The sequence below is a fragment of the Rhinolophus sinicus genome, linkage group LG04 (assembly GCF_036562045.2).
Source record: "Rhinolophus sinicus isolate RSC01 linkage group LG04, ASM3656204v1, whole genome shotgun sequence".
Classification (NCBI taxonomy): Eukaryota; Metazoa; Chordata; class Mammalia; order Chiroptera; family Rhinolophidae; genus Rhinolophus; species Rhinolophus sinicus.
Window position 1 is genome coordinate 136,270,828 of NC_133754.1, and position 26,517 is coordinate 136,297,344.

The 26,517-nt window shown below is 43.2% G+C and overlaps 1 protein-coding gene across 1 annotated transcript in view; it reads left to right on the forward strand.

The window, feature by feature from the left end:
- The window catches only part of GLDC (glycine decarboxylase), a 74,567-nt gene extending 50,205 nt beyond the window's left edge, over window positions 1-24,362 (forward strand). The window contains exons 17-25 of the mRNA XM_019727139.2: window positions 5,098-5,223; window positions 6,660-6,809; window positions 8,059-8,171; window positions 9,552-9,693; window positions 12,070-12,181; window positions 18,291-18,386; window positions 21,155-21,327; window positions 23,034-23,114; window positions 23,653-24,362. Of these exons, the coding sequence (XP_019582698.2) occupies window positions 5,098-5,223; window positions 6,660-6,809; window positions 8,059-8,171; window positions 9,552-9,693; window positions 12,070-12,181; window positions 18,291-18,386; window positions 21,155-21,327; window positions 23,034-23,114; window positions 23,653-23,796 (1,137 nt within the window). The 3' untranslated portion in view covers window positions 23,797-24,362. The remainder of the gene's footprint in view (window positions 1-5,097; window positions 5,224-6,659; window positions 6,810-8,058; window positions 8,172-9,551; window positions 9,694-12,069; window positions 12,182-18,290; window positions 18,387-21,154; window positions 21,328-23,033; window positions 23,115-23,652) is intronic.
- The last annotated feature ends 2,155 nt before the right edge of the window (window positions 24,363-26,517 follow it).

The following is a 26,517-nucleotide window of genomic DNA, read 5'->3' on the forward strand; positions in this document are numbered from 1 at the left end:
GGAGCCTGGGGGGACCAGCAGGTGCTAAAGGGCTCTACGGGACCCCAGTCGGGATTCCCAGAGGCAGTGCCTTTAGCATTTGATCTGACACGGGCTTCAAATTGTGGCTGAAGCTCGTCTGTGTTCTTGGGGCCCTCATATTGTTGAGGACCAACACTAAGCTAGAACTTCCGCTGAGCTTGGAGGTGGGGTTCTTAGAGGGAGCCGCGGGCAGAGTCAGGAGCAGGACACAAGCAGCTGCCCATCCCAGGAGAGTTAGAGAAAAGGGTGCTGGGGGGTCTGGCTGCCTGAGTAAGTAGGGTGTGGTAAGTGGCGGCCCGATCTTAGTCCATTCTTGGTTTTATTAAAATTGGGATTGTTTGCTGGAATTTACAATGAGAGAATCTAAAAATTGTGTCACTTCCCTTTCAAAAAGAAAGGGGAGGGGTGGTGGGGAGAACATTTTCTCTCACGTTCCCTCCCTTATTAATCCTAATTCCACAGGTGTGTTTTCCCAGGCTTTTGTCCTGGTTGGGGAAGAGAATTGATTTTCAAAGACCTTTGAAACACAGGACGTTCACTACTTGAAAAAATTATTGGACACTGGCCATATACAAGGCACTGTCTGTGCCAGTGCAGAGAGACAGCCCCTGACATTCTGACTTGGTTATCTTTCACTTCCATTTATTTGTGGATTTGAATTCTTTAGCTTTCTAAGAAAGGGTTAGTTTAGAACTATGTAATTGTCTTTTGGACCACAGAGTCTCAGCACTGTCAGTGATTCAGATAGGAAATGGTGACGCCCCAGATGTCCAGTGAAAGGTTAACAGATGACTGATGTTAAAAGCTCCCTCCTGTTTTTCCTCCTTGGCCTCCATGTGCTGAGGTCGTCCCTGGAGCTCCTTATCATCACGCTCTCTAACCACAAGGTGTCTGGGGACCTTGGGAAGGGGTCCTTTCATCCTGTGTGGCCATTTCCACGTTGCTCCCCTCCCCATCTCACTCCCCACCTGCTTTATGGAGAGGCCCCGAGATCCACATTATAGAGCCCGTGGAAGGCCGGTGAGGAGCTAATAACAAAGGGCCAGCCAAAATGCAGGTTCCGTCCACTCTGCGATGCTTCCCACCCTCTTTGTTTCCCAGTCCTCCGGTCTGACACCCAGAAGTATCTGTGAATGTTGAGCAGGTGGGAACCAAACCAGAAAGATGGAGGAGAAAAGAGGCGAGACCTTTTGATTGGGCCTGAGCAGCGTTCCTCTGTGACTCACAGATTCTTTCCAGCTCCTTTTCCTTCTTTGTGTTTTCCAGTCCTGCCTTCTCTCTCCATCCTCCTGTGTGGGACATTTCTTCTGGCACCATTGTCCACACTATTGTCACTGAAGTGTTGTGAGAGGCTATTCTATTCTGAAGAACAGAGAGAAAGAGGAGCTGGACACTGCATTGTAGGGAGGGGAGAGGGTGGAAGAGGCAGGGAAGGCCCCCCAGTCACTGAGCTGGTAGGAATACAGAAATTGTAAGTTTGGAAATGTTAGTATCGTTTCTAGATTAAAGATTTTAATTAAAGCTGACTTTTTTAATTAGAGAAGAAACTGACTTATTCAAATAATCAGGGAGGATTTTTCCGTATCAGAAAAGTCTGAGATGGCTGCTCTTGCACAATAGACTCTAATGGAATCCAGTAAAATGCATCCTTTTTTGAAAACAAGTGTGGGGAAATCATGTGCTTCAGAACCACCTGGGTTCCTGATGGTTGTTTTGTTTCAAGTTGTTTTTGGAAGTTATTTTTACTTTGCTGTTACGTTTAATTTCAGGGGCTCCTAAAATGCAATGGCCAAATTATTGATTTACTGGTTTAATTTGGGAGAGTACAAATTTATTTAACAAATTCTTATATAGCAATTACCATGTGCCAGGCACGGTCCTAAACACTTTATAATAACTCAGTTTGCTAGTCAAATATTAACTCAGGTTTGCTGCCAGCGACTGAGTTTCCTATACAAAGGGAAAATACTGACCAAAAAACACCTCCAAAAAACCTGTATTTTTTCTCCCCAACTGTCCGAGGCAAAATAATGGCCTTTGGTTGTTTGCTTTTTACCAGCAGTAAGAAATCAATTTCTCTTGCAAAGGATTCCTCCTGAATCCTTCGAGGATGAGCAGAGTTAGGTCTATGCCAGGCACACTGGGGAGTTAGAAAAACATAGCATCCCTAAATGGGCAATATGCACCAAAGTAGGTTCATTTTGGATAAACTAAAGCATCAAATCTGGGTCCTGTTGTTTCCATATCCCTCACAATACCACAAATCTAAAGCATGGAAAAAGTAAAATTAAAAAAAAATAAAGTTTCTTAAATCTATGTAAAAACCAGAAATGTCTAACAGCAACATATAAACGAATCATTGACAAAACCACGGACTTTTCTTTCCACTATTTCTTATATCAGGATGTATATTAGTTTCCAGTGGCTGCTGTAACTAATTACTACAAACTCAGTGGCTTAAAATAATACGTTTATTTTCTTGCTGTTAATGGAGGCCAGAAGTCTCCATGGGTTTCACTTGGCTAAAGTCAAGCTGTTAGCAGGGCTGGTTCCTTCTGAAGGCTCTACTGGAAATGGAAACTCCTCTTTTAGACTTTGCTTTTGCCTTTTCTTTGCCTTTCTTTCCCAATTTCTGGAGGCCTCCTACATTACTTGGCTTATGGTCTCTTCCTGCCATCACTCCAACCTCTTGTTCAGTCATCCATCTACTTCTGTAGTCAGATCTCCCTGTGCCTCCCTCTGATAAGAACACTTGTGAATATATTTAGGGTCCAACCTATAATCCAGATTTCAAGATCTCATCTCAAGATCCTTAGCTTAATCACACCAGCAGAGTCCCTTTTCCACAAGGTAACATTCATAGGTTGTGGGGATTCAGATGTGGACATCTGCAGGGGCCCATTAGTCAGTGCATCACAGGATGTTTGACATTTTTAGCTTGAGTCTTTTTGTTTCAGCAGAACTTCCCTGGTTTGAATTCGTAACTCAGGCCTTTAACAAATATTTTATATTCATTTTTTAACATTCGCCTTTCCCTTCTGTCACGTCCAGCACTACAAGAGTTGTGGGAAGCGAGGAGAGCGGCACAAGGTTAAAAAAGACAGTAGACGAAAATAGTGTGCAAGCCGGGCCTAGGGACTGCAGCCTCAAGGACAGAGCCCCAAATCGGCCAACACATGGCTTTTATTAGTTAGGTGTGGAAGTAAAAGAAATAAAGCTTGTCAATCTCAAGATCTGAATCCCATACATTACAGTAGGAAACTGATTTAAGCCAATCACCCTTGCCTGCAGGCAGCTGAACCATAAGTCTCAGGATAAGTACTTCCCCAAGGGACAAAACTTTATGCATATGAATAGATGGAGAGCACATCATTGAGTCTCTTCCCCTGCAGGTTGTAGGAAGGAATGCAGCCACAGAGGCAGAGGCTCTCCTTAGCCAGGGGAAGGTGGGGTGCTGAGCCCACCTCTATCGACCTGCAAGTTCCCCAGATGGTCCCCACATGGCTGTGTCTGGCTTGGGTTGCCCCCCTCCCACCGTGGGGAGTTGTACCCATCTTTGACTAGCCAGCCATCTTTCTGGGGCCAAACAGGGAGACATGAGGTGCAAGCACAAAAGTGAAGCAAAGTCCCTGAAAGGATCCGTCTCACAGACTCTCCTTTCTTTAGGGGCAGGTACGAGGAGACAGACGGGTAGGCTGCTGCGTGGCGATACCCTTCCTTGATCAATGTTCTACCTAAAAGGGATCCTTTTATCCAAAAATCTTTCAGTAGAATAAAAGTACCTTGTGATAAAGGACAAATGACTCTAGCTTTGGTCCTGATTAAAAAAAAAAAAAAAATTCAATACAAATTGGAGGCATTTAAACAAGAAAAAGGATTTGAGAACAACACAGCATAACCACTGTGAGAACAAAAGCCATTCAAAAGAGGCACACACTTTCTGTCGGTAGAAGAGTGACAGTAATTTCATGTGTGCCTCTAGTTTACAATCATGCATTTTTACTAAGTAGTCGACTTTTCTGTTTTTGAGGAAACAGCTGTAAGCTAAGTTTTCCCTTTGTAAGACCATTTTATAATGCTCATTCATTTGTCTTCAAGGGGTTGCAATATTGGTTCTGGGATTTGAAAAATAAAACCAAACAAGAGGGTGATCATGTTTCTCCTTTTTGTTTTCTGTTAAGGAAACTTTGTGATGTACTTTCCTGTAGTGGGGCATTATCAGATCTACCAGGGCATGTACGTTCATTTGTGTTCACATGATTTTTGGGGAGGAAATTAAAATGATTTAAATCTGGGGATTCTAACAGTGCATCCAACCATCCACTTTCCATAAGAATTCAATACATCTTTAAGCTCTAGCTCTTGAGACACTTTCTCTTGATCTCTTCAACTTGAAGCAACCTGCCTTTATTCCAAGTTCCTACAGCACCTGTGGCTCTAGCCATTTATTTTTACGTATGCCAGCGTTGTCGTGAACAAACGAGTCCTGTGAGCACAGGGCAGGGGTTGACCGGTTTTTATGCTTAGTTGTGGTTGTCATGGGAACTAAGGATTCGCTGCACAGAATAAACATCCAATAAATGATGACATAATTGGTGTATTGCCACTGGGAGGCCTTGGAATTATGTTTACCATTATCATCTCTCCTGGATCTCAGCAGAGCCAAGCAAAGCACTGGCGCTGTGTTTTGGGCATTTGAGTCCTAGAGTTGAACTTCCAATCTCATGTTTGTGTAAGATGCTTTCTGCATATTATAATTGAGACAAAGTTAGAATAAGCCCAGGGCTATTTTTGGTGTGCTGGGGTAAGGGAGGAGAGTACTAATATTCTGAAAGTCTTTAAGGAACAATATTTGGGGATTCAAATGGAAACTCCTCTTTTGGACTTTGTTTTTGCTGTACGGTAATAATGAAAGTATAGCAGATTTGAAGGCAGTAGTAGTGGTCACTTTCAATGAAGGATGTGGTGCCTAGTTTAATATTGGCTCCAAGAATGTTGTAGGTCGTTTCTGTTGTTATGAATAACCTGGTGATTATTTTTTCTCCTTTTCTTCTTTCCTTTCATTCCATTCCTAAGGTTTGCCTCATTCCAAAATCAGCTCATGGAACTAATCCCGCAAGTGCCCACATGGCAGGCATGACGATTCAGCCTGTGGAGGTGGATAAATATGGAAATATTGACACAGTTCACCTCAAGGCCATGGTACCCGTCTTACACTTAACAGATGGGCGAGGTCTGGGTTGGGAAGAGGTGGTGGGGATCAGGGACTGGATGATTTAGATCAACATTATGTTCTTTTGCGTTCTAATTAAAAGACTGCAATTCCTCCTCTGAATCGGTCTGGGGAAAATGGCATAAAATCAGAAAACCTAACCATTTCTATAAGAACAATGAAGAGCAACAGTCACAGTTTTGGTCCAGAATAAAGCTGACCATAGTCTACTTCACCATTTCCTTCACCAACATGGAGAAGGCTCTTTAAATTGAAATCCCATCCTCTAATTCATGCATGTGTAAGAAACTGAATGAATTATTCATAGTGGTAGTGAGGGTACTCCTTGCAGGACCTGTCTATTCCTTCTGCTCAACCTACCCCTCCTTTCCCCATTAATAATCAAACTGGCAGTCACAGTTTTTCTCAATCTTTGTGTTGGGAATTAAAACATAAATGTAGATTTTGCAAATGTCTGTGGCCATCCCAGCCGTTACCTGCTGAATTTCTGTCAGCATTTCACCCCCTTTCCTGAAACACCAACCCCCACTCCCAACCTCACAACCTCCAGGAAGAGGTTGCCTAGCAACCGTATCTGCTTTCCACTGGTGGACTGGAGGCTGCATCTTAAGAGGGAAGGAAATCAGTTGAATAGCAATGTGATTTTTGTCAGTGTTATTAGGCTTGGAGTCTGAGAACTTCAAGTAACTGCTTTCAAAGGGAAACTGACAATATACAACACCGCTCCTCTCTCCCACCCACCCCCACTCTTCCATCACCCCGCAAAGTTTGTAACGACAAATATTTTGGGTCAGTAGTTGTAATTATTAAGTCTCTCTCATATAGGGTATGACCCTGAAATATTTTTATTTTTTAAATGTCCACACAAGTCTGTTTAGACTTGCTGGCCAAAAAACCAGAAATGTGCCTTTTATATATGCTTGTCTTCTGTCAGAAGGAAAAATGAGGGAGATTTTTAAAAATCGGAGCAGGAACACTCCTTGTGGGAGTTCTAATTTCACCAGAATGGGAGGGAAAGGGAATGAGAATGGATATGGCTAGATGAGCAGAGAGAGAGTAACTGTGAGAATAGACATGTCTGAAACCAAAAAGATCTAAAATAATTGCTGAGATGACTTGAACGAAGGGAAAACCACTTTAGAGAGCTGAGCCCAAAATATCCAGTCTTTTTGGTCTTGACCATGGAGACCTAGCCTGAAGGGATCTTGTTATTTTTTGGGAATGACTAATGAAGGGAATGATGACTATGGATCTTACATTGTTGTCGTCATACTTTGAGACAATTTTAGAAGTGAGAAGACCAAGACTCCATCTTTCTGAAACCTTTAAAATAAAAAGCAAGGGTTTGAGACCAAGAAAGAAACATTTCTTCCTTTGTCCCCCTCTGCCCTTTTCTATCCCACAGGTGGATAAACACAAGGAGAACCTGGCAGCAATCATGCTTACGTATCCATCCACCAATGGAGTGTTTGAAGAGAACATCAGTGACATTTGTGACCTGATCCACCAACATGGAGGCCAGGTCTACCTAGATGGGGCAAATATGAATGCTCAGGTGGGCAACACAATAGGGGCTTCCTGAGAAAACTGTTAAGTGAAAACAATTTTTTTCTCTGACTTCTTGACTGTTGCCTTAAAGCATGACATTGAAATCAGAACTAAGGCTGACTTCCTTTATTGCCAATTTCAAACAAACTATCCCAATTTCACTGAGATTGCAGATCCTAGACGAGGTGATGGGAGAAGCAAGAAGGTTGAAAGGAAGCAGAGAATGAAATGAATGTCTTTAGCTTGTCAGAGGGTATAATCCCTCTGCGGGGTGTTACATACAAGAAGGTCACCTGACTGACTTCCCGAGGGAATCCAGACTCAAGCTCTGGCCACTGGTGAATGTTGATCTCCCACGGCCTCGGACAAGCCATTAACCTCGCTTCGGCTTCAGCCGTGTGAAACAGCGGAATAGCTCTTCCCTGGAGGGTCATCCTGACTTTGGGGTGTGGCGGGGGATCCATGCAATGTGCACCTCTAAGGAAACGGTGGAGGGAGTCATTGGAGTAGAGTGTCATCATCTCTTTCGGTCTTCTTAACGCCTTGGTCATTGTTATTTGTTTGTTTTACTATTTCTGACTCTTCCTGCTTTGCTTTGCTTCTGTCTGATTCCCTTTGTACGTGAAGCCTAGGGATTGTCTGTTGCTTCAGTAGCATCAATGCATTCTTTATCTGTGGCCACAGTCAAAGTCAGCCCTAAGGCCAGTGTGGCAGGGACGCCTGTTGAATGTTGTGCTTGGCATCAGGATGGTCTCAGGAAAAGTGTCAGCCTCCCTTCCTCTCCCTGGGCTCAGCATCCTCTTGGGCAGCCTGCCAGCCCCTTCTATCAAGTGTCCGAAGGGGCCCTCGGTAAAGTGCACGATACCCAAAGCCAACTGTGCAGGGGGGAGTAGAATTGCTGGGGTGAAAGTTGCCTGTTCCAATAGCAAGGAGTCCATCCTTTCTTGTGCTAGGGGTGCTTCCTCTCCTCCCTCCTGGGGTGGATAATTAGGAATTGACTATATATTCCAATCTGTATTTTAGAATCTAAACAAGGCGGAAGGGTTGGTTGTTGTTTGCACAGAGACCACAAGTCTTGCTGCCTGTAGAACAGCAGGCTTTGCCCGCGAATGCACCCGGTGCTGAGGATGTGTCTGTGAACAGTCCTGCTTGCCTTTTTTCTGAGGGCAAAGGCTGCAGCACACAGCATGGCCGCCTCTCCAGAGCACCGTTTCCAGCTCTTGACGTTTGCTTTTTGTTCCTTCCCTGTGTGGCAGGTGGGAATTTGTCGTCCTGGAGACTTCGGGTCTGACGTGTCACACTTAAACCTTCACAAGACCTTCTGCATTCCCCATGGAGGAGGCGGCCCTGGCATGGGGCCCATCGGAGTGTGAGTTCTGGGCCGCTGGTTTCAGGATGGCTGTGAAGACTGACAATGATAGAATGGCCCCAAACTCACTGTTCTTCCCATCGAGGTTTTGAAGTGCCAGGGGGTCTTTGGGGCCGGGGAAGAGCAGTGAAAGGGCTGCTTTTAGGGTAGGCACTAAAAGAGGAGTGCTATCAGATCTTACAAGCACACTGAGTGTTCGATTGGCCACACTCCGTTCCCATTCATGCACAGACAGGGCAGGTTTATGCACAGTAATGAAGAGTCAGCTTTCCCGGATCAGGATTGGAACACTAGTACCTGGAAGTGCCTCTCAGGCTTGAGCTCAGACTTCCAAGAAGCTGTTCCTTTTTTTGCCTTTCCTGTTAAAATCAGCTGATGGTCACATTGAAAGTGCGTTATCTAACAACAACAAAAAGAACTCACAGTAGAAAAGTGGCTGCCAGGAGCTGCAGGGCAGGGGGGAGAGAGAGAAGTTGGTAAAACGGTACAAACTTCCAGCTCTAAGATGAATAAGGTCTGAGGACCTAATGTATAACAGGGTGATGATAGTTGATAACACTGTATTATGTAATTGAAATTTGCTAAGAGAGTAGAATTTAAATGTTCTTACACTCTCCCTCCAAATGAATTGGACGTAAGGTGTTGAATACTTTGCAGCCTGAATTCTTATTACATCTGAGGTAAGTAAGGAGGAAACTAGAACTAATTGGATGAAGTCAGATTAAGACTAAAGGGGTATCTTGTAGCTGTTAACTTTCTATACTGTGAAATTGAATCTTCTTATGAAAATGATGCTGAGCAGCCATTTCCTGAGCTTCAATCTTCCAAAAATGTGCTAAAAGGGCCAATTTTCAGGGTTGCTGAGATTCTGGCCCCCTTTGCTTTTTCCACTTTCCTTTTTGATTATTATTAGTTAGTATAAGTGGAGGAGCCCCAGTGCCTCAGCAGAATGGTCTCCACGTGATGGCCTCTGACGTGTAGTCCACGGGCTGCTTCTTAACAGCACCCTTCTGTATCCCCCAGACACCTGGGAAAGGGCGTGGACGTGGAGCTGGGAGGGAGGGGTGTGGGGTTGGAATGTCCCCACATCCTGGTGCACCCATGGCTCTGCGTGCTATTCCATGGCTGCCTGCCTCTGCCAAATCCTCCGCCACAGTTCTTGGGTGAGCCAGTGGGACGTTGATGGCCGGTGAGCCATGCTTCCAGCGAAGGAGGAAGGAAGCAACACTTCCTGAACATCTGCCTCTTAGCAGGTGTCAGGCCACTTCCACTGTCAGAGTTCCTCTACTAGGAATAGAGCTTCCTGAGGGCCCAGCCCTTGCCTGTGTGGTTGGACTGGATCTTTTTTCATCTTCTGAATTTGTACTTGAAAAAATACAGGAAGAAGCACCTTGCCCCTTTCCTGCCCAACCACCCTATGATTTCAGTAAAGCCAGATGCGGACGCCCGGCCTGTGGGCACTGTCAGCGCAGCCCCGTGGGGCTCCAGTTCCATCTTGCCCATTTCTTGGGCTTATATTAAGGTGAGGACTGTGAATGTGTGTTAGGTAGGCAGGGGACTGATGTCGGTGTGTGGGGGGTGGTGGTGGTGAGGGGACTGCCGACCTTCTTAACATAAAAATGAAAAAAAATCCTCGATCTGCGATGCAGTGAAGATTGCTCATGACTTGGGTGGAAGAAACTGTCCTACAGAGATCAGCTAAAATTCTTTTCATCTCGTCTTCATGATGTTATTTCCTTTGGGTTCTCATCGTGGGTTTAACATCAGAGAAATGGACATACCAGATATATTTTTCCAGACAAAGTTTAATTCTCTGAGTCATATGGATGTTCTGGCCACATCCTTTGGTTTTCTGTAACATCGGTATGGCCCCTTGCAAGTGAAAAACAGTGCTCGTACTAATTGTTACACTTGGTTGAGATCCTGGGATAAATTTTAGGAAGACATCTCACTTCGCTTTATATTTCTTGGGAGCCTGGAGAAGTGGCAGAAATTTGCTTATGTGGTGGTTTCCCAAGGTTCTTTGCCTTTTATGGCCTGTAGAACTGTACTCTCGGAGGTAATTAGACTTTGTCAGGGAACAGGCTTCCTTCCTTTGAGTTTCTCCAAAAAACGCTAGGGTGAGAGCTTGAACAGCTCTGTTCAAACTGGCCTGCCAGTCTCCTGGGCTGACATTGACAAGACTGCATTGGATAAGAACACTTGTTCAGCCTCTAATTAAAGCAGCCTTCCCAAACTGGCTCCCCTCCTTAAAGGAAGGGGGAAACAAAACCCCAAAACTCAGCTATGCAAATCATGCTGGACGACTCTGGAGCTGGCTGTTATTCTTGAACAGCGTGGCATTTATGATTCTTAAAGAAAACTTTCTGGGAAGCTGGAACAACAATTCTGTACCTCAGAGACTAAAACCTTCTTAAAATGATACTCAAGTTGTTTTGCAAATAGTAACAACAAAAACAATCATAATAAAGGTCTGCTTCTTTGCAAACAGAATCTAATTCCCAGCTTCCTTTCGGTCCCGAGGTCCCATAAACCCAGGTTATTTGTTACAGGCATATTTGGGGTGGAGATGATTTCCCACATACAGAAAATAAATGCCCCGAGGCTGGTTTGGGCACATGCCAGGAACACTAGACAGAGCCTTGGTTTAAAAATGAAATAAAGTAGGGTTTAAGCTACTCCTTTGACTTTGGGCTCTCTCTTTATTTCAGGCTGTTGTTACCTATCCCCTGGACTCTAGAACTACCTCTTCTCTCTGTGCTTCATATTCCATCTTGGACACTTCTTAAGGGCCTGCTAGATTCCCCCTAAGGCCCCCAGTCCTCTCCTTGCTTCTCACTAGCCTACATAGAATCCTTAGGGGATTCTTCCAAAATGCACATGCCTAGGTGCCACCCCAGAGGGAATCAAATTCAGTATATGTGGGATAGGTCTTGGGCCATCAGAGCTGCTCGGTAACTCTGATACACAAATTGGGAGCCAGTGGCTAGCAAAGGTTTGAGGATTGCAAGAGGTTGTGACAACTCAGCAGGCTCTGCAGTAACCCCCAGACTTCAGCCACGGGCCTTCCCTTCCACGACTTGGTATTCTTCTCACCTGGAGTGCCTTCCCTTTTCTCTTTGTCTATCCAAATTCTACCCATTTTTAAGTTTCCGCTCAGGTTCTCTTATTCTAGGAAGGCTTTTTTGACTAGTCTGACAAAATGTGTCCTCTCTTTACTTTGGACTTTGGTGTCCCTGTTGTTTCATTTCATGCTTTCTCATGTGCATTAGTTATGTATTTAATACATATTAAACCTCCATCACACATGTTGTATTCTGGGAAGGAAATAAGCAATACAAATTGGTGCAGTCTTGACTTCACTCTCTTTGCTGGTGATGATGTTCACCCCATATAATCACAGGGATTTATGAACCCCCAGAAAAGGATAAGATTGAATTTGGCAGTTGTTAAACATAAATGACCTTGACTATGGACAGTTGGAAGACAAACCACACAACGATTCTGAGGGGATTGTGGTCAAGATCCCATGGGATTCTTGGCAATTATCAAGATAGCTCAAATTCACAGTAAACAAAAACTCCCCCAAATGAGTATAACCTAAAAACAATTCTTTTTCTTTTTTAGATTACACACTAGCCAACAGTCAATTTTGCCCTGCTATAAGTTTTGTTAGTATAATAAGCAATGCAAAATTATTGTTCAAAGGACAAAACCAAAAATCATTTCAGGCAAGGACCAACAGATGTCCTTGTTAGGATTTTCCATTCACCTGCAATTTATAGAGTGATGGTGGGCTGACTTCTTTTGTAGCGGGATTTTTCTGGGGGTGTCTTTGGTTAGTGTCCATTGGATTTACCTGTTCCATGGTTGATGGCTCTTTTTCCCTCTGTTGCAGATGATGGGAGGCAAGGGCCTGAAACAGGCCACAGAAATTGCTATACTAAATGCCAACTACATGGCCAAGCGATTAGAAAAACACTATAGAGTCCTTTTCCGGGGTGCAAGAGGCAAGTATTAACTTCAGTCTACCATCACTTTGTTTTTGTTTTTTCCTCTAAATCACATTTGATCTAATATGTGTTGTTTTCTGAAGTGGGTGGGAAACTTGTATTTCTTAGCATGTACCAGAGAAAAGCATAGTTATTGGAAATAACTTCAATTTAATGAACAGTTCAGGGGTGTCAGTATTTGCAAGGCTCTCAATGAACTTAGTCTACACAGCCCAGGTCAACAAGGAGCCCACAGCACTGAGAGAAGTATACATAAATACCACAAACTCAGTACATCACAAAGTGCTATGGGAATGCCCCCAAAGAGTGGAGTAATTCAAGACTGGGCAGAGGCATGATGGATTATTTGGGAGAGCCTTATGGGAGAAGGCGTTTGAGATGAGCCTGAACGGAAGAGTACCCGAAGCCCAGTAAACAGAGCTGCAAAAGGAAGCCAGGGAAAAAGGAGTTGTCGGGGTGGTGAGACTGTTGGGTGGATGGAAGGATGGGATAGGAGGAGAGGGAGCAAGTGAGGATGAGGTTGGAGAGGTAGCACGTGGCCTTAAAGGTCTTGGAAGGCTCTGGACTTTACCCTTGAGCCAGAGGTTTTTGAGCAGAAGAAAGACAGGATTAAGAGAATGTGAAAATCATTAAGACAGTTGCAGGGGGTGAACGTGCTAATGTAAGTAGAATCCGTAGGACTGTTACTGATAAGTTGAGTGTGAAGAGACATTTTAGGTAAGCCTCGTAGGCTTATACTAGAGGGAATAATCGATGGAGCAACAAAGTCACCCCAGAAGTGATGGGAGTGGATGAAGCCATGTAGATATGCAGAGATATGCAGAGATGGGCACAGAATCTGAGAGCGGACTCTTGGAAATGGTGAAAACCAAGGAAAGAATCTGAAAATTCAGAGCAAAACCCCTCAAGCAGATAGCTGCATTAAAAGGGCAGCTGGTGAGGGGGACTCCATTCCTGAGGTAGCTTTAGCGCCCCTGCAGCATTGTCACAGCGCCTGTCTCGGAAACCCCCTGCTTGGCCTTCCTGCCTCTGCTCTGGCCCCGCCTCCTCCCTGAAGCCTTCGGCTCTGGGCCCAGAGAACTGCTTCCTCTTGGCTCCCTCCGCACTGAGGATTTCTCCATCACTTGGAACTCCTGCAGGGTGGGGCCTGTGCCCACGACAACTCTCTTGCTCCCATACTTGGTTGGCATCATGTCTGGCACAGCACGGGATCAACCAACGGATGCGCCTGTGGTGCTTACCAGGGAGACAGACCCAAGAGCGCGCGGCTGGTCTTATGATAGGAGTCTTAGAAAGCACCGCTGCCTTTTAACAATTAGGAAGCCTTCAGTCACCTTTGAAAGCCGTTAGGGCAAAAACGTGAGGCAGATGCCAGGTGAAAACGGGCTGATAATTGCACTGAGGTTGGGGAGGAGAAGGGTGAAGTTTTCATGGTTTGTGGGAGTTTGGTATTGAAGGTGGGGAAGCTGCTTCAAATAAGGTGCAGTTTTGTTTTGTTTTTAAATAAGAGAATGACATGATTTTAAGCTGCCAGGGAAAAGGCTATGAAGAGGGGAGAGTGAAGTGACTATAATAGATATGGAACAAAGGCACCCTGGAGGTGATGGGAAGGACTGGGGCTAAGCGCCTAGTAGATCGCAGTGCTGGGTGTGGGCAGCGCTGGGTGGGGGCGCACAATCCCTAGCCCCTGGAGGTGAGAGACAGCAGTCAGTAAGCAGCGCCCCCAGACCTCGGGCCACAGGAAGCAGGCCCCTCTTTGGCTCTCGGTTTCTCTGGCCCATCATTTACATCTGTGATCTTTCATTTAAAGGCTGGTCTTGCCTTATAAATATGTATCCAAAGCGGGTGGTTCTGGAGTTTGAAAACAGAAAAAACTAACCTGAAGCCCTGGATAGAAATGCTCCCCATAGAGTAGGAAAGAAAGTTGTGGGCAATATGTCTGTAAGCAACACAAGAAAATCCTTCTGACGTGGGTATTAAAGAAGCTACAAGAGCTACTAGTTAATTCAAACATTGCTCCTGCGCTATGAAATGGATCCTGCTTATGTACTGGCCTTGAGGATTAGCTTATGTATTTGTTTTATCGTTATAGAAGTAATGTATAGATGCTCAACAGGGAAATTTTGGAAAATAAAAAATTACGAGGAAGGAAATGCAAATGATCCATGGTTCCTTCAAGCAGACATAACCACTATTAATACTGTGCTGTATTCCTTCGCGTCTTAGATAGTTGAGATCATTTTACGCAGTTTGTATCCTGTTTTTTTACTTCATCTTATATTGTGATCATTTCCCCATGTGTCATTAAATGTCCTTTGAAAGTGGCTACATCAATTCTATTGTATGGATGTACCCTGATTTAAGCAATTCTGTAGGGTCCCCTCCACCCCCAGTTGTTTGCATTTGTAACAATGTTGCAACGAATGTCCTTTACTTAGATTAAAAACAGCAGCAAATCCCTGGTTAGAGTCCTAGAAGAGAAATTATTAGTTTAGAGGATATGAATTCATTTCAGCTTGTGATACGTACGGCCTACTTGTCCCCTCAGGAACTTCAGATCGATTTACTTCCCACTGTTAGCACCTGCCAGTGACCGACACACCAGGGCCTTGAGGGCATGAAAAAGCGACACACAAAAAACGAAACATCTTTGCCAATTTGATGGGTGAAAAATGATCCTTGTGCTTTAATTTACAAGGTTGATGGTTTTTTCCTAATTTTTAATATTTTTATATTTGAAACCTTCCTTCAGAGTATCTGGATTTCACAACTTCGTTGAGATAGTATTCATATGCCATACAAATTGCCCACTTAAAATGTACAATTCAGTGATTTTCAGTATGTGCACAGAGCTGTGTGATGCAAACTTTAGTTTTTTAAAGCAAGAAAGAACCAGTGTGATCCAGACTATGTGGGGAGGGGGCGGCCCTCCAGGAGAGGCGAGTGAGCGAGATGGTTTCTCAGGTGCCCCCCACATGCTTGGCATTTAAGTGGCTGCTTTTGGGCAGAGTCGTCCCAGCCCGAGGAGATTTGCAGCACAAAAAGATAGATGAAATTTCCATTTGTTTTGACATTTTACCCCAGAATGAAATAATGAATCCTATTGCTTATCCCAAGCAGAAATGGATTGGTGATTACCCAATCCCGAAGTTCATGAAACCGAAAATTGTCTTATGTTTGGTCTGGTAAACACACTCATACAATTTCAGGCTTAGTAATTTAGGGCCTAGAAAAGAATTATCACTGTACCTCCCGAGGGCACAACATAGAAATGTTTTTAAACACACTGTATTCCAAAATGTCTAACAGCAATATTTGAAGACCGTTATTCATCTTAATCCTATTTACTAGCTCTAAATAAGACTTTGGAATTACTTTGGATGACTATGAGGCAATAATTTTAATGAACTCCAGGCTTCCCTTTATGAACCATTTCTTTGAGAGATTTGAAAATACCAGCTAAACTGTTGAGGCTTACAGTTTTGCTAAGTAAGGAAGGGATAGGCAAGAATTGAGATAGGGGAGCAACAGTCAGATTTATTCTGCTAGGATGAGGAAAGAAAGGCATTACCTCAGGTAAGATGATATATTTTTAATGGAGGAATTTAAAGAATTCACAGATGTTTACTCTTGTGGGAGGCTAAGCTCACTTTTTGGTCTAAATGAAGTTCCTGCCAGTGGACTAGACAACTTTGTTAGTATCCCAATGTTTTATTTATGCTTTAAATTCTTAAATGCCTATTTCTTTCTGATCTTGGACAAACCGAACTCTGTTTGGAAATTCCTGTGAAGAAGTTTCTCGGTGGCTTTTGTGGGCGGACATGGGCCTCAGGCCGGGCCGTCACATCCCCGGCTGGGAAGTGACCCTCCTGAGGCCAGGGGCCTGCCTGCCTGTTCTCATTCCCAGGGAAACAGGCAGTTTTGATTGTTAGTTGTGGTCCCTGGATTGCAACTGAAAAGCTTGTCTGAGCGTTCATTGGCCATCCAAGCTTTATAGCGTAATTATCTGGTGAGGTCCATTTATTTCTAGGCAGTCATTCTGAGGATGTGGGATCAGTAAGGTCCAGTCCCAGCTCCCAAGGCGGGTTTTGAGAAATCTTATTTTTCTCTGGCATGTTCCCATCTCATTTTCAGCCTCGGAAGATCATTAACATTTGGGGTGCTGGGAGGGGGATGTTCTAAGCTTAGAGCCAAGCTTTTCCATGTTCCTACTCCTCCTCTCCTTGCTCCTTTGACTTGGTATCTTTGCAGGCTCTGTTATAGTCATGGTTAGGCCCAGCGAAAACACCTACTAAGTGAACATTAAAACTTGCGCTGATCAGTGTATACAATTTCTACTTCAGATTGCCCTGACTCACCATATGCCATGGAAGGTTCATGTATCTTTTTGCCTTAAGAACTGCAAAAAAGGTGAACATCTTGGGATCTGGCCTTTAATAACTACCAAGTTTAAATTTTACCCCGTTCAGGACTCAAGGGTGGGGGGGGGGGGAGAGAGAGAGAGAGAGAGAGGCTGAAATTCTACTCGTTTCCATTTGAAGGCATTAGAATATAGAATATAACATCTGAACCTCATTTTGCAAATGGAGCTCTTCCCAAACCACTTGGCTGCGGTGGGGGCCCGAGATGAAGTGTTGGTGTTAGCAGCACTGGCCTCAGCTTGGTGGGGACTTTCAGCTATTACTGTACTTCTGCTTGGAAGACTCTGCTCTCCTTCCTCCAGCAAGAGCGACTCCCTCTCCTCCTCCCCTCCCGGCTGCGTCCTTCAGAGCAATGAGCTTCACTCGCCTTCTTCCTCGTGTCATTGTCACAGTGCTGGTGCTGGGGTGGCTGCCAGAGGCTCAGAGAAGAAAGGTCCAAGGTTGGGCTCCCCACATGGGGAAGCATAGTAGGGCATTTAGGATTCCTAGACTTAATAGTTGATGAGGATTTAAATAATCTCACAATTTTCCCCCTGAACATTCCAACTGGTCATTCCTTTTGGCGCTTGTTTTTCTGAGTTTACCTATGAGTACAACTTTTGACTTTTGAATCACTCTCCTCACAACTCAAAAGTTGAATCCCTGTCATCATTAGAGATCGTGTTTTAAAAACATACAGTGACAGTATATTCAACGTCTCAGGCTCTCATCCTTATATTTTCAAACAAAACCAATCCTGTCACGTGTGTGTGTTCCATATGAAGCACAGCAGTTCACAGACTACCCAGGATGGTTAATAACTGCGGCCGTTCTGCGCAGGATTAAGCACTTGTCTGCTCCAAGTATCTGTAAGTAGATTCATCGTTTGCTGAGTCAGGAAAGCAGGTCAAGAAGGATACATTATTGTCTCATGTGTGGATACTCCTCGAAGGAAATGCATCAGTTATGTGGCTGTGGAATTTGGAAAGCCCCCAGGAGTGTTCTATTTATGAAAATGCTGACTGATTGGTGGTCTATTATTGATGATGGATGGATGGTCATCAGCTCATTCTGGGGAGATGGCAGCCTGGGCGTAGACAGGGAATCAGTTTATAAACTACAACAAAGTGAACTGGCCCCACAGAGACTTTGGCTCCATCAACTCCTTGCCACTTGTGGTGTGCTGTTTGACAGCCCCTATTTCTAACTCTCAGTGTGAAGCCCAAACTTCAGATACCCCTTTGAAGAATCACGTGAAATTCTGAACGTGTCCTATGGATGTATGTTTAGTAAATGTACTTCATGCAGAAGACACAGTTATGTGATGTTGGGGGCAGGATGCTGAAAAGGGTGTCAATGCATCCTTAGCTTTAAAAATATTTTGTATAAAAGGATCAGGCCTGTGATAAACGTTGTATGTAGATTTTAGGTCCTCAGCATTAGAAATAATCTCATCCCCAGCAGTACATTGGCACCAAAGCCCCACATCCCATTAGCTTGCTGGCTCATGAGTGTGCCGCACACTAAGGATCAGACACATTTGCCTGACATGTTAAAATTTTTTGTGTGAAATCTTTGTTTCCAACTATAAACTTACCAAGTGCCCGTGTATTTTAATATGCATTAAAAAGCTGGTATTTGCTCATTTGTTTGGGTAAAACCATAAGCTGATGCTAATCTTGAAATGAAACAATTTTCCTGAACAGGTTATGTGGCTCATGAATTTATTTTGGATACAAGACCCTTCAAAAAGTCTGCAAATATTGAGGCTGTGGATGTGGCCAAGAGGCTTCAGGATTACGGTGAGTGGCCTCATGGGAGCGACACCTTGTAGGGGAACTCGGGCTTTTGACATTCATGCAGCTGCCCTTGCTGGCTGTGGACTACTTCCTGGTGGCACAAACCGAATGTGCAGGCACCACAGGACACTGATCCATAGGCTAAATGGGGAGTGCAGGGTTCTCGGCAACCTTCAAAGTGATAGAGAAAAACTCTCCCTTATGACATTTGTAGTGCCCCTTGAAAGATATTAAATCATGCATCTTGAATCTATCTATGCAGCCAAGAAAAGAAGTCTGTATAGTTAAAATTAAAAATCCCAAACAAAATAATTGTTGCTCTGTGCCCATGTTTCTGGTAAATTCTTACTCCTATCCCATTCCTGGTAAACAGAGAAGTCCATGAAGAAGTAAGCTGGAGTAACAGGGAAGGAAGTGGAGCAAGTAACCTGTAGAAGTATTAGAAATGAATGGCATTTGAGTTTTATAACCGTCTCAGTCATGGCATGGCTGTTTCAGCTGCTTCTAGAGCTGAAGAAGTAGGTGCATGTTGTTTTCACAAAGGTGCAATTTTCGTTAAAGGATTTTAGAGACACGGGCCCTTTGTGTGTTAGTGGATGTTCATTCAACACAACCCTTATTAAAATATATTTTCTGACATTACCATGTTTCCCCGAAAATAAGACCTAGCTGGACAATCAGCTGTAATGCATCTTTTGGAGCAAAAATTAATATAAGACCCGGTCTTATTTTACTGTAAGACCGGGTCTTATATAAAACCGGGTCTTATATTAATTTTTGCTGCAAAAGACGCATTAGAGGTGATTGTCCAGTTAGATCTTAATTTCGGGGAAACACAGTATTAATAATGTCAAAGACCCTTCAATTCTCAGAAAGGCTAAATTGGGGAGACAACATTCACTGCCTTTCAATGGATGTGGAATCCTATGTGACTCCACTAAGTTACCGCCCAGCATTTCCAAGTCCTTTGTTATCTCCAACCTTGACATTATTTTGATGTTTGATAGAGTGATTGCCACACTTGCCCTAAGCCCACAATTGTCCAGGAGCCTGGCACATAGTAGGTACTCATATGTATTTAGTAACAGAGAATGAATGAATGAATGAATGAATGAATGAATGAATGAATGGCTAAGTAAAAAAACAACAATGAAAAGGATAACATAGATTCTGGACGTAATGACACCTACTGAAGCAGAATTTCCAGGGGAAAGGCCTAGTAATCTGTATATTTAACAAGTGTCTCACGGATTGAGTCTTTTATCAGACAAGTGTGGGACATGCTGCCTCAGGACAGAGGTTTCCAAACATAACCCATGACTGGAATCACCTGGGGAGTTTTTAACACTCAGGTTTCTGAGCCTGACGTGAGACTTTCTGAATCAGGGTAGAGATCCAGGAATTTGTGTTTCTAGACAACTCAGATGGTTCCAGATATGGAAACCACTATAGCAGAATATATTGGGCTGAATTTGTTTCAGATTTAATGAGACCAGCTTTTGTTTTAAAAAAAAAAAAAAATCCCTTTCTGATTTGGGTGACAGTTTTATGCATTTGTGAAATCTCATTAAATCGTTCACTTAGATTTGTGCATTTCCCTGTATGTCTATTTTATCACAAAAATATGTGGATATTGAATTCTAGTTAATGAAATGCATGCTGGAGTATTTAAGGGAGAAGTGAGCTTATGACTGCAACATACTTTGAAATGCATCAAAAATAAGGTAGATGGATAGATGAATAGATACGTGATAAAGCAAACAGAGCATCACTATAAAATCTAGGTGGAAGGTATATGGGTGTTCACTCCTTTTAACGTACCAGTATGTTTGAAAATTTTTGTAATAAAATGTTGAGGAGACGATCCTTAAAGCATATAGTAATGACTAAAGCATCCCTTGTCATGATGCACCAGAATTGGGAGTCACTGTAATCCTGTAGGGCAAACTTAGCAGGCAGGTATATCAACCCAGGAGCCAGTCTTCATCTTTTAAAGTTTCAGAAAAAGGGTAAGAAATGGCAAAAGTTGTTTTTGGCTTTTGTCCAGTAAATCTGTCTCGACCATTCATCTTAATGGAAACATAGAAAATCTTCAGCCTGTATTCAGTGCAAAGCCAAAGGCTTTCCACGTACCGTTTCCCTGTCTGTAGGACAGGGACAATGACACTCCAGACTCCTTTTTATCATTTGATAGGCTTTAATACTGTAGTTTCTCTTAATGGCAAGTAATACATGAGCGTTATAGAAAGACTCGAAATCACAAAGTGAAATAAAAATCCCAGTCTCATTTTCTGGCAATAACACCTATTAAAATTTTGGTTTTCTTTAGTATTTATTTTTTAGTATTCTTTTAGTATTTATGCTTATTTATAATATTTTTAGTATGTATTCTTCAAGGTATCATATATATACATATATATATATATATTTTTTTTTTTTTAATAAAATGGAGTATCATGATGTAGTGGTTTTTTTTCACTTAATATTTTTGAATGTTGACCCAATTTAACAAATGTAAATTTACACACTTTTGATGGTTACATATTTATTGTACGGATAACCTGTAAAAGTTGTTTAACTGATCCTGGATCGGTTGGATGCTGGGTTATTTCCCAATATTTTCTTCCATAAACAGTGCTGAGACGAATCCTCAGATACATATATTAGCAAATTTATCTGATGGTTTCCTTAGGATAAATTATAAGATAGGGAGGATCTCTTCCAAATTGGGAGGTCAAAATGAGTGACACACGTCCCTGTCTCCCTTGCAGGATTTCATGCCCCTACCATGTCCTGGCCAGTGGCAGGGACTCTGATGATTGAGCCCACTGAGTCGGAGGACAAGGCAGAGCTGGATAGATTCTGTGACGCCATGATCAGCATTCGGCAGGAAATCGCCGACATCGAGGAGGGCCGTATTGACCCGAGGGTTAACCCACTGAAGGTGCGTAGGTACTGGTACTTGATTCAAAATGTCCCCTCGAGCAGAAACTGGTGTCTGATCAGGGTGCTAGCTAACCCTGAACTCTCATTAGAAGATGATATTCTTGCCTAGAATAAGGCCATTCTTCTGTGACGATGATGCATTCATTCCTTGGAAGTTTAAAGCTGCTTCTTGAACATAGCAGTGGTTACTCAAGTATAATGCGGATATTTTCTGATGGGTTTTAACTTCGTGTAATTGGTTTGGGGTTGTGGGAACTCGACACCCTCCACACACCCAACTGGTTACCAAAGGAGGGAGCACAGGCTGCAGGGCTTGAGTCGAGGAAGTCTTAGCATTCTGTGTTTGTGTCCCTGTTGGATGCACTCACTAGAGATGATTTACCTCACAAACTCGGGATAAAGGTAAGTACTTCTATTAGACCCAGGCTGGCACTTGGCCTGAATGTTTTACAATATTTATGGCTTATGTTGGAGAAAATTTTGTTAGGTGTTATCCTGCCTCGTCCAGAACATGTTCATTTTTCTATCTGGTCAGAGCCCTAAGTTTCTTGTTAGGTCCAGACATTATTAAGCTGTGGGATCATGGACTGAGAGCCGTGAAGGCCATGGTTGTGTTGTTAGGGCCTTCAAGCTAGACAACCAGTCAAGCAAGTTCCCAAATGTCCAGCTGCGGGTGGAGTACAGGGGCCAATGGCTGGCAGGAGAAGGCAGAGTGTGGGTTTCACAGGATAATGAAGGGATACAGTATGATTGTTTCTACTGTCCTTGTTATTTCTCTTTTCTCTGGATACTGCTGATTCTTGAAGGATTTAGGCTATTTTTCAAAATGGCAATAGACGTGTAAAGAACATAACACTGAGTTATAAAAGCAAGTGGAGAATAACACGCATACCTTGTTTCCCTGAAAATAAGACCTAGCTGGACAATCAGCTCTAATGTGTCTTTGGAGCAAAAATTAATATAAGATCCGGTCTTATTTTACTATAAGACCGGGAATGTAATGTAATATAATATAATATAATATAGTATAATATAATATAATGTAATGTAATATAATATAATATAGTATAATATAATATAATATAATATAATATAATATAATATAATATAATATAATATAATATAAAAGACCTGGTCTTATTTTACTGTAATATTACTATAAGACAGGGTCTTATATTAATTTTTGCTCCAAAAAGATGCATTAGAGCTGATTGTCTGGCTTGGTTTTATTTTCGGGGAAACACGGTAGCATGATATAGGTTTAAAATTGTACCAAAAAATGCTATATGCTGTTTATTAATATATGAAGTAACAGTATAAAAACATGACGAGAATGGTGAACACCAAATATAAGATAGTGGTTATTACTGGGGAAGAGGGCGAGCAATGAGACGAAGAGGAAATATGCAGCCAGTTTCAAGTGTATCTGTAATTTTTTTTTTTACTTTAAAAGATTAAGCAATTATGACAAAATGTTGATTTATGGTCGTGGTAGATGTGCTTATTATGTTACCATAACTTTCTGATATTTGAAATATTTCACAATAAAAAATTTCCTACCAAAATTTCCTTCCCCCTAAATTGAATCAAAACAAAACAGCCGTTTCTGTCCATGGGCTTCCGTCAGAAGCTCACTGGTTGAGGTGAAGTGTGGGCAAAGGCGGTGTTCTGCTCTGATCCCTCTCCCATCCCTGTCTGTCTCAGATGTCTCCTCACTCCCTGACCTGTGTCACGTCCTCCCACTGGGATCGGCCATATTCCAGAGAGGTGGCAGCATTCCCACTCGTAAGTTCTCCTCTGAAGCTAATGTACTAGTTGGCATAGTGTTCACATGCGTATGAGGGGCCATCACCTACTCTGAGGGGCTCCCAGTCTTGTAGTCTCCTTAGTATAGTAACTATATATGGGACACCTTGTGAAATGTGGGTCATGATGCGGGACGCAGAGCACAGGTATCAGCTTTCAAAGCTCTGAAGTCAGAGTGTCACCACAGGCCTGGGAATTGGCAGGGCGCACAGTGGAGGAAGACCCAGGCAAGCAGATGTTCTCTACCATCATCCAACAGGGAGATGGCCCCAAATGCAACCTTTACTTTCTGATTCTTATATGAAGGAGAAGATGCTCTGTAGTCTGTTTGATGGGGTGGGGACAACATCAAATGTTGGATTTTGGGGACAGTAATGAAGAGTTGGCTTTTAGCTTATACTTTTTGAGTACTTGTTGGGCTAGTGGTCTTAGGCTTTCATGGTATCACTGTAATCTCCTCTCTCAAGAGAAACCTTTCACAGTACCCTAGAATATTTCTATCTTTTGTCCCTTGTAGCCCTTTGTGAAACCAGAGAGCAAATTCTGGCCAACCATTGCCCGGATTGATGACATCTACGGCGATCAGCACCTGGTTTGTACCTGCCCCCCCATGGAAGTTTATGAATCTCCATTTTCTGAACAGAAGAGGGCCTCTTCTTAGTCCCCTCTGCCTGAGTTCAAGTGACTGATTTGGTGCCTCTCTGGAGCATTTGATAAGCAAGAAATATTTCATCTTCAACCCCAGACTCAAGTTGGGGTTTTATATACTACGTATATTTTTGTAATCTCTGTCAAGGTAAATGTAAATACAGTTAGCATAGTGAGTGGAAGCTCGTCGTTGGAATACTGATTTGCTTCGGTGCTGTTTCCACATGTAGCAGTTGATGTTCAAGTTGCCTTGATTGGGAGCCATTTTTAGTTTTTTGCATAGAACATTTTGGGCGTGCTAGGAACTTTAACTTTCAGTGTAGCAAGTTTGCATACGTTATAGAAGTGATACTGGAGATTCGATAGACTCATTTTTGTTCCAAATAAGTCCTTATGGACTGTGCCATCTGTGGGAAATCCCAGGGCAAATGTTTACATTTTATATACGCTACAGAAATCTTTTTCCTCTGACTGATTTGCCTAATCTGTAATAGCGTTTCTGAGTGTTTCTCTTTTTACATGTTTTTTTTTTTATCTGCAATTATTAGTACTCTAATAAAAGCATTTCAATTTGAAGAATGCCTTCTTGGTCCATTTTTCAATCTTACTCCCATGTACAGGTTCAGAGGAATCTGAAGGGTAAATGAGAACCCCTAACCCAATATCCACTGTTACATTATCAGTTTGTCTTTTGCTAAAAAAACAGTAAGTCTTAGTGAATGTCACTTTGGCCCTTTTTGTTAGAACTGTGTTAGGCTGTGTGTAACTGAAACCCAGCTACAGAAGTTTAATCAAATAGTTTATCTTTTCTCATTTAACAGTAAATCCAGCGGTAATAAGGCAAGCACAAGTGCTTCTTTAGTCTTCCTGTTCTGCCTCCCTCGGCATACAGGCTTCATCCTCACTCAGTCTTGCGTGGCTGCTGCATATCCAGGCATCACATACCCATTCTAGCTAGGAAAGCGGGGGAAAACACAAGACAAAAGGCAGATTCCATCCAAGTTGGCTTCTTTTGAAATGCTTTCCTAGAGGTTCCACCCAGTAACTTCGGCTTACTTCTAACTGGCCAGGATTGGTTCAAATTGCCACTCCTGGCTACAAGGGATTATGGGGAGGTCTTTTTACCTAGGCATGTTACTGCCCCATAGAAAATCAGCAGTTTGTTAATCAAAGGGGAAAGAAAAGATTTCACGTAGGCGACTAGCATGCCTGCCACAAATTGCTTTCCCCTAGAAATAGCAAATGCTCCCGATATTCTTCCCTGAAGTTGCTGAGCACTTGCTCTAGCCCTGACTACTTCGTTCCTTGCGTGGCAGCTTACTCAACTATTATTCAACCTATCATACTCATCTGGACAAAAGTTCCAAGTGCCGTACCGAATGCTCTGTAAGCGGTCCACTTATTCTCACACTTGCAAAGAGTGTAGAACAATTTATTTTAGCCTAAGCAGTAGAGAAGTGACGGGATCCATGGGTCCTTTGAGACATAATTAAATAATTAATATCTATTATTTCTCAGTTGTCAGGTGCTATTCTAAGTGTTATATTATTTCATTGGAGCCTCATAACATTCCCCTTTTACACATGAGAGGGATGGTATGGAGAGCTGCCCCAGGTCACACAGCTGGTGAGGGAGAGCCAGAACTTGAACGCAGGCTGAACAGTTCCAGTGCCCACCAGTGAAAGCAGGCCACCACACTGCCATGGTCACTGCAAACCTGAAGACGGCCCCTCCTGAGCTGGAAACCAGGCTCAACCCAGGCTGGACATGAGGGCATGGGTAGCCCCTTCTGCAGAAGGACAAACATGAAAACAAATCATCAAGGTGGTTTTTCTTCTTTATCAGACTGTACAGTGTTAGTAGTTAAGTATCAAATTTGTTTCCACAGCGGGTCATCCATTGTTTGCCACTCAAATACATCAGAGGCAAATGCAGGTGATTAAGAGCTGAAGTGAACTATTTGTCCTTCACTGTCAAGTCACTCGTGTTTACTGACGCTTATGTCGGACTCCCCTCCGCTGGGGCTCTGCCCGTGTGCAACTCTCCACCTGGAGCACTCTCCCCTCCAGTGCTGCTCTGCTGGCTCCTGCTTGTTCTTCACCTTTCAGCATCTCAAAAAGGTCTTCCACACACTCTGTAAAGCGGGCTCTGTTTTCTATCTTGGCACTTGGTTTGTCTTCCTGTACCTTTAGCACATTGGTAATTATTCTGTTGACTTGGTGTTTGTCTGCCGCACTAGACCAAGTTCCCAGAGAACAGGGACCATATCTCACGCGTCCCTGGATTCCCAGAGTTGGGCTAGGGTCTTGTAGTATATGTTCAACAAACAGAAAGAAACATGAATGGAAAGAGTACAGGAATGATCCTTGATTTCAAAGAGGGACCCTGTCGGTATTTCCAATGCCTTCTGTGAGCAGTTCTGTTCAAGCCAAGTACCAAATGCCAGGCCTTGAAGACAGGGCACCTGGACAGGCTTTGTGTAGGATGCTTCCCTCTTTTTAATTGTGGTAAAATACACATAACACATACCACTTTAACCTTGTTTAATTCTACAGTTCAGTACTTTTGCAATGCTGTGCAGAATGTACCTTTTGAGCAGTTTGGAAGAGGGGTCTGAGGTAACATGCACACACATCCTGTGACTCAGGCAATGCCCTTCCTCCTCTTAGCCCTGGGACAGGCCACAGGCCACTCCTGAGGCAATCCTCGCCTCGCAGGCATGTGTGAGCGAGGG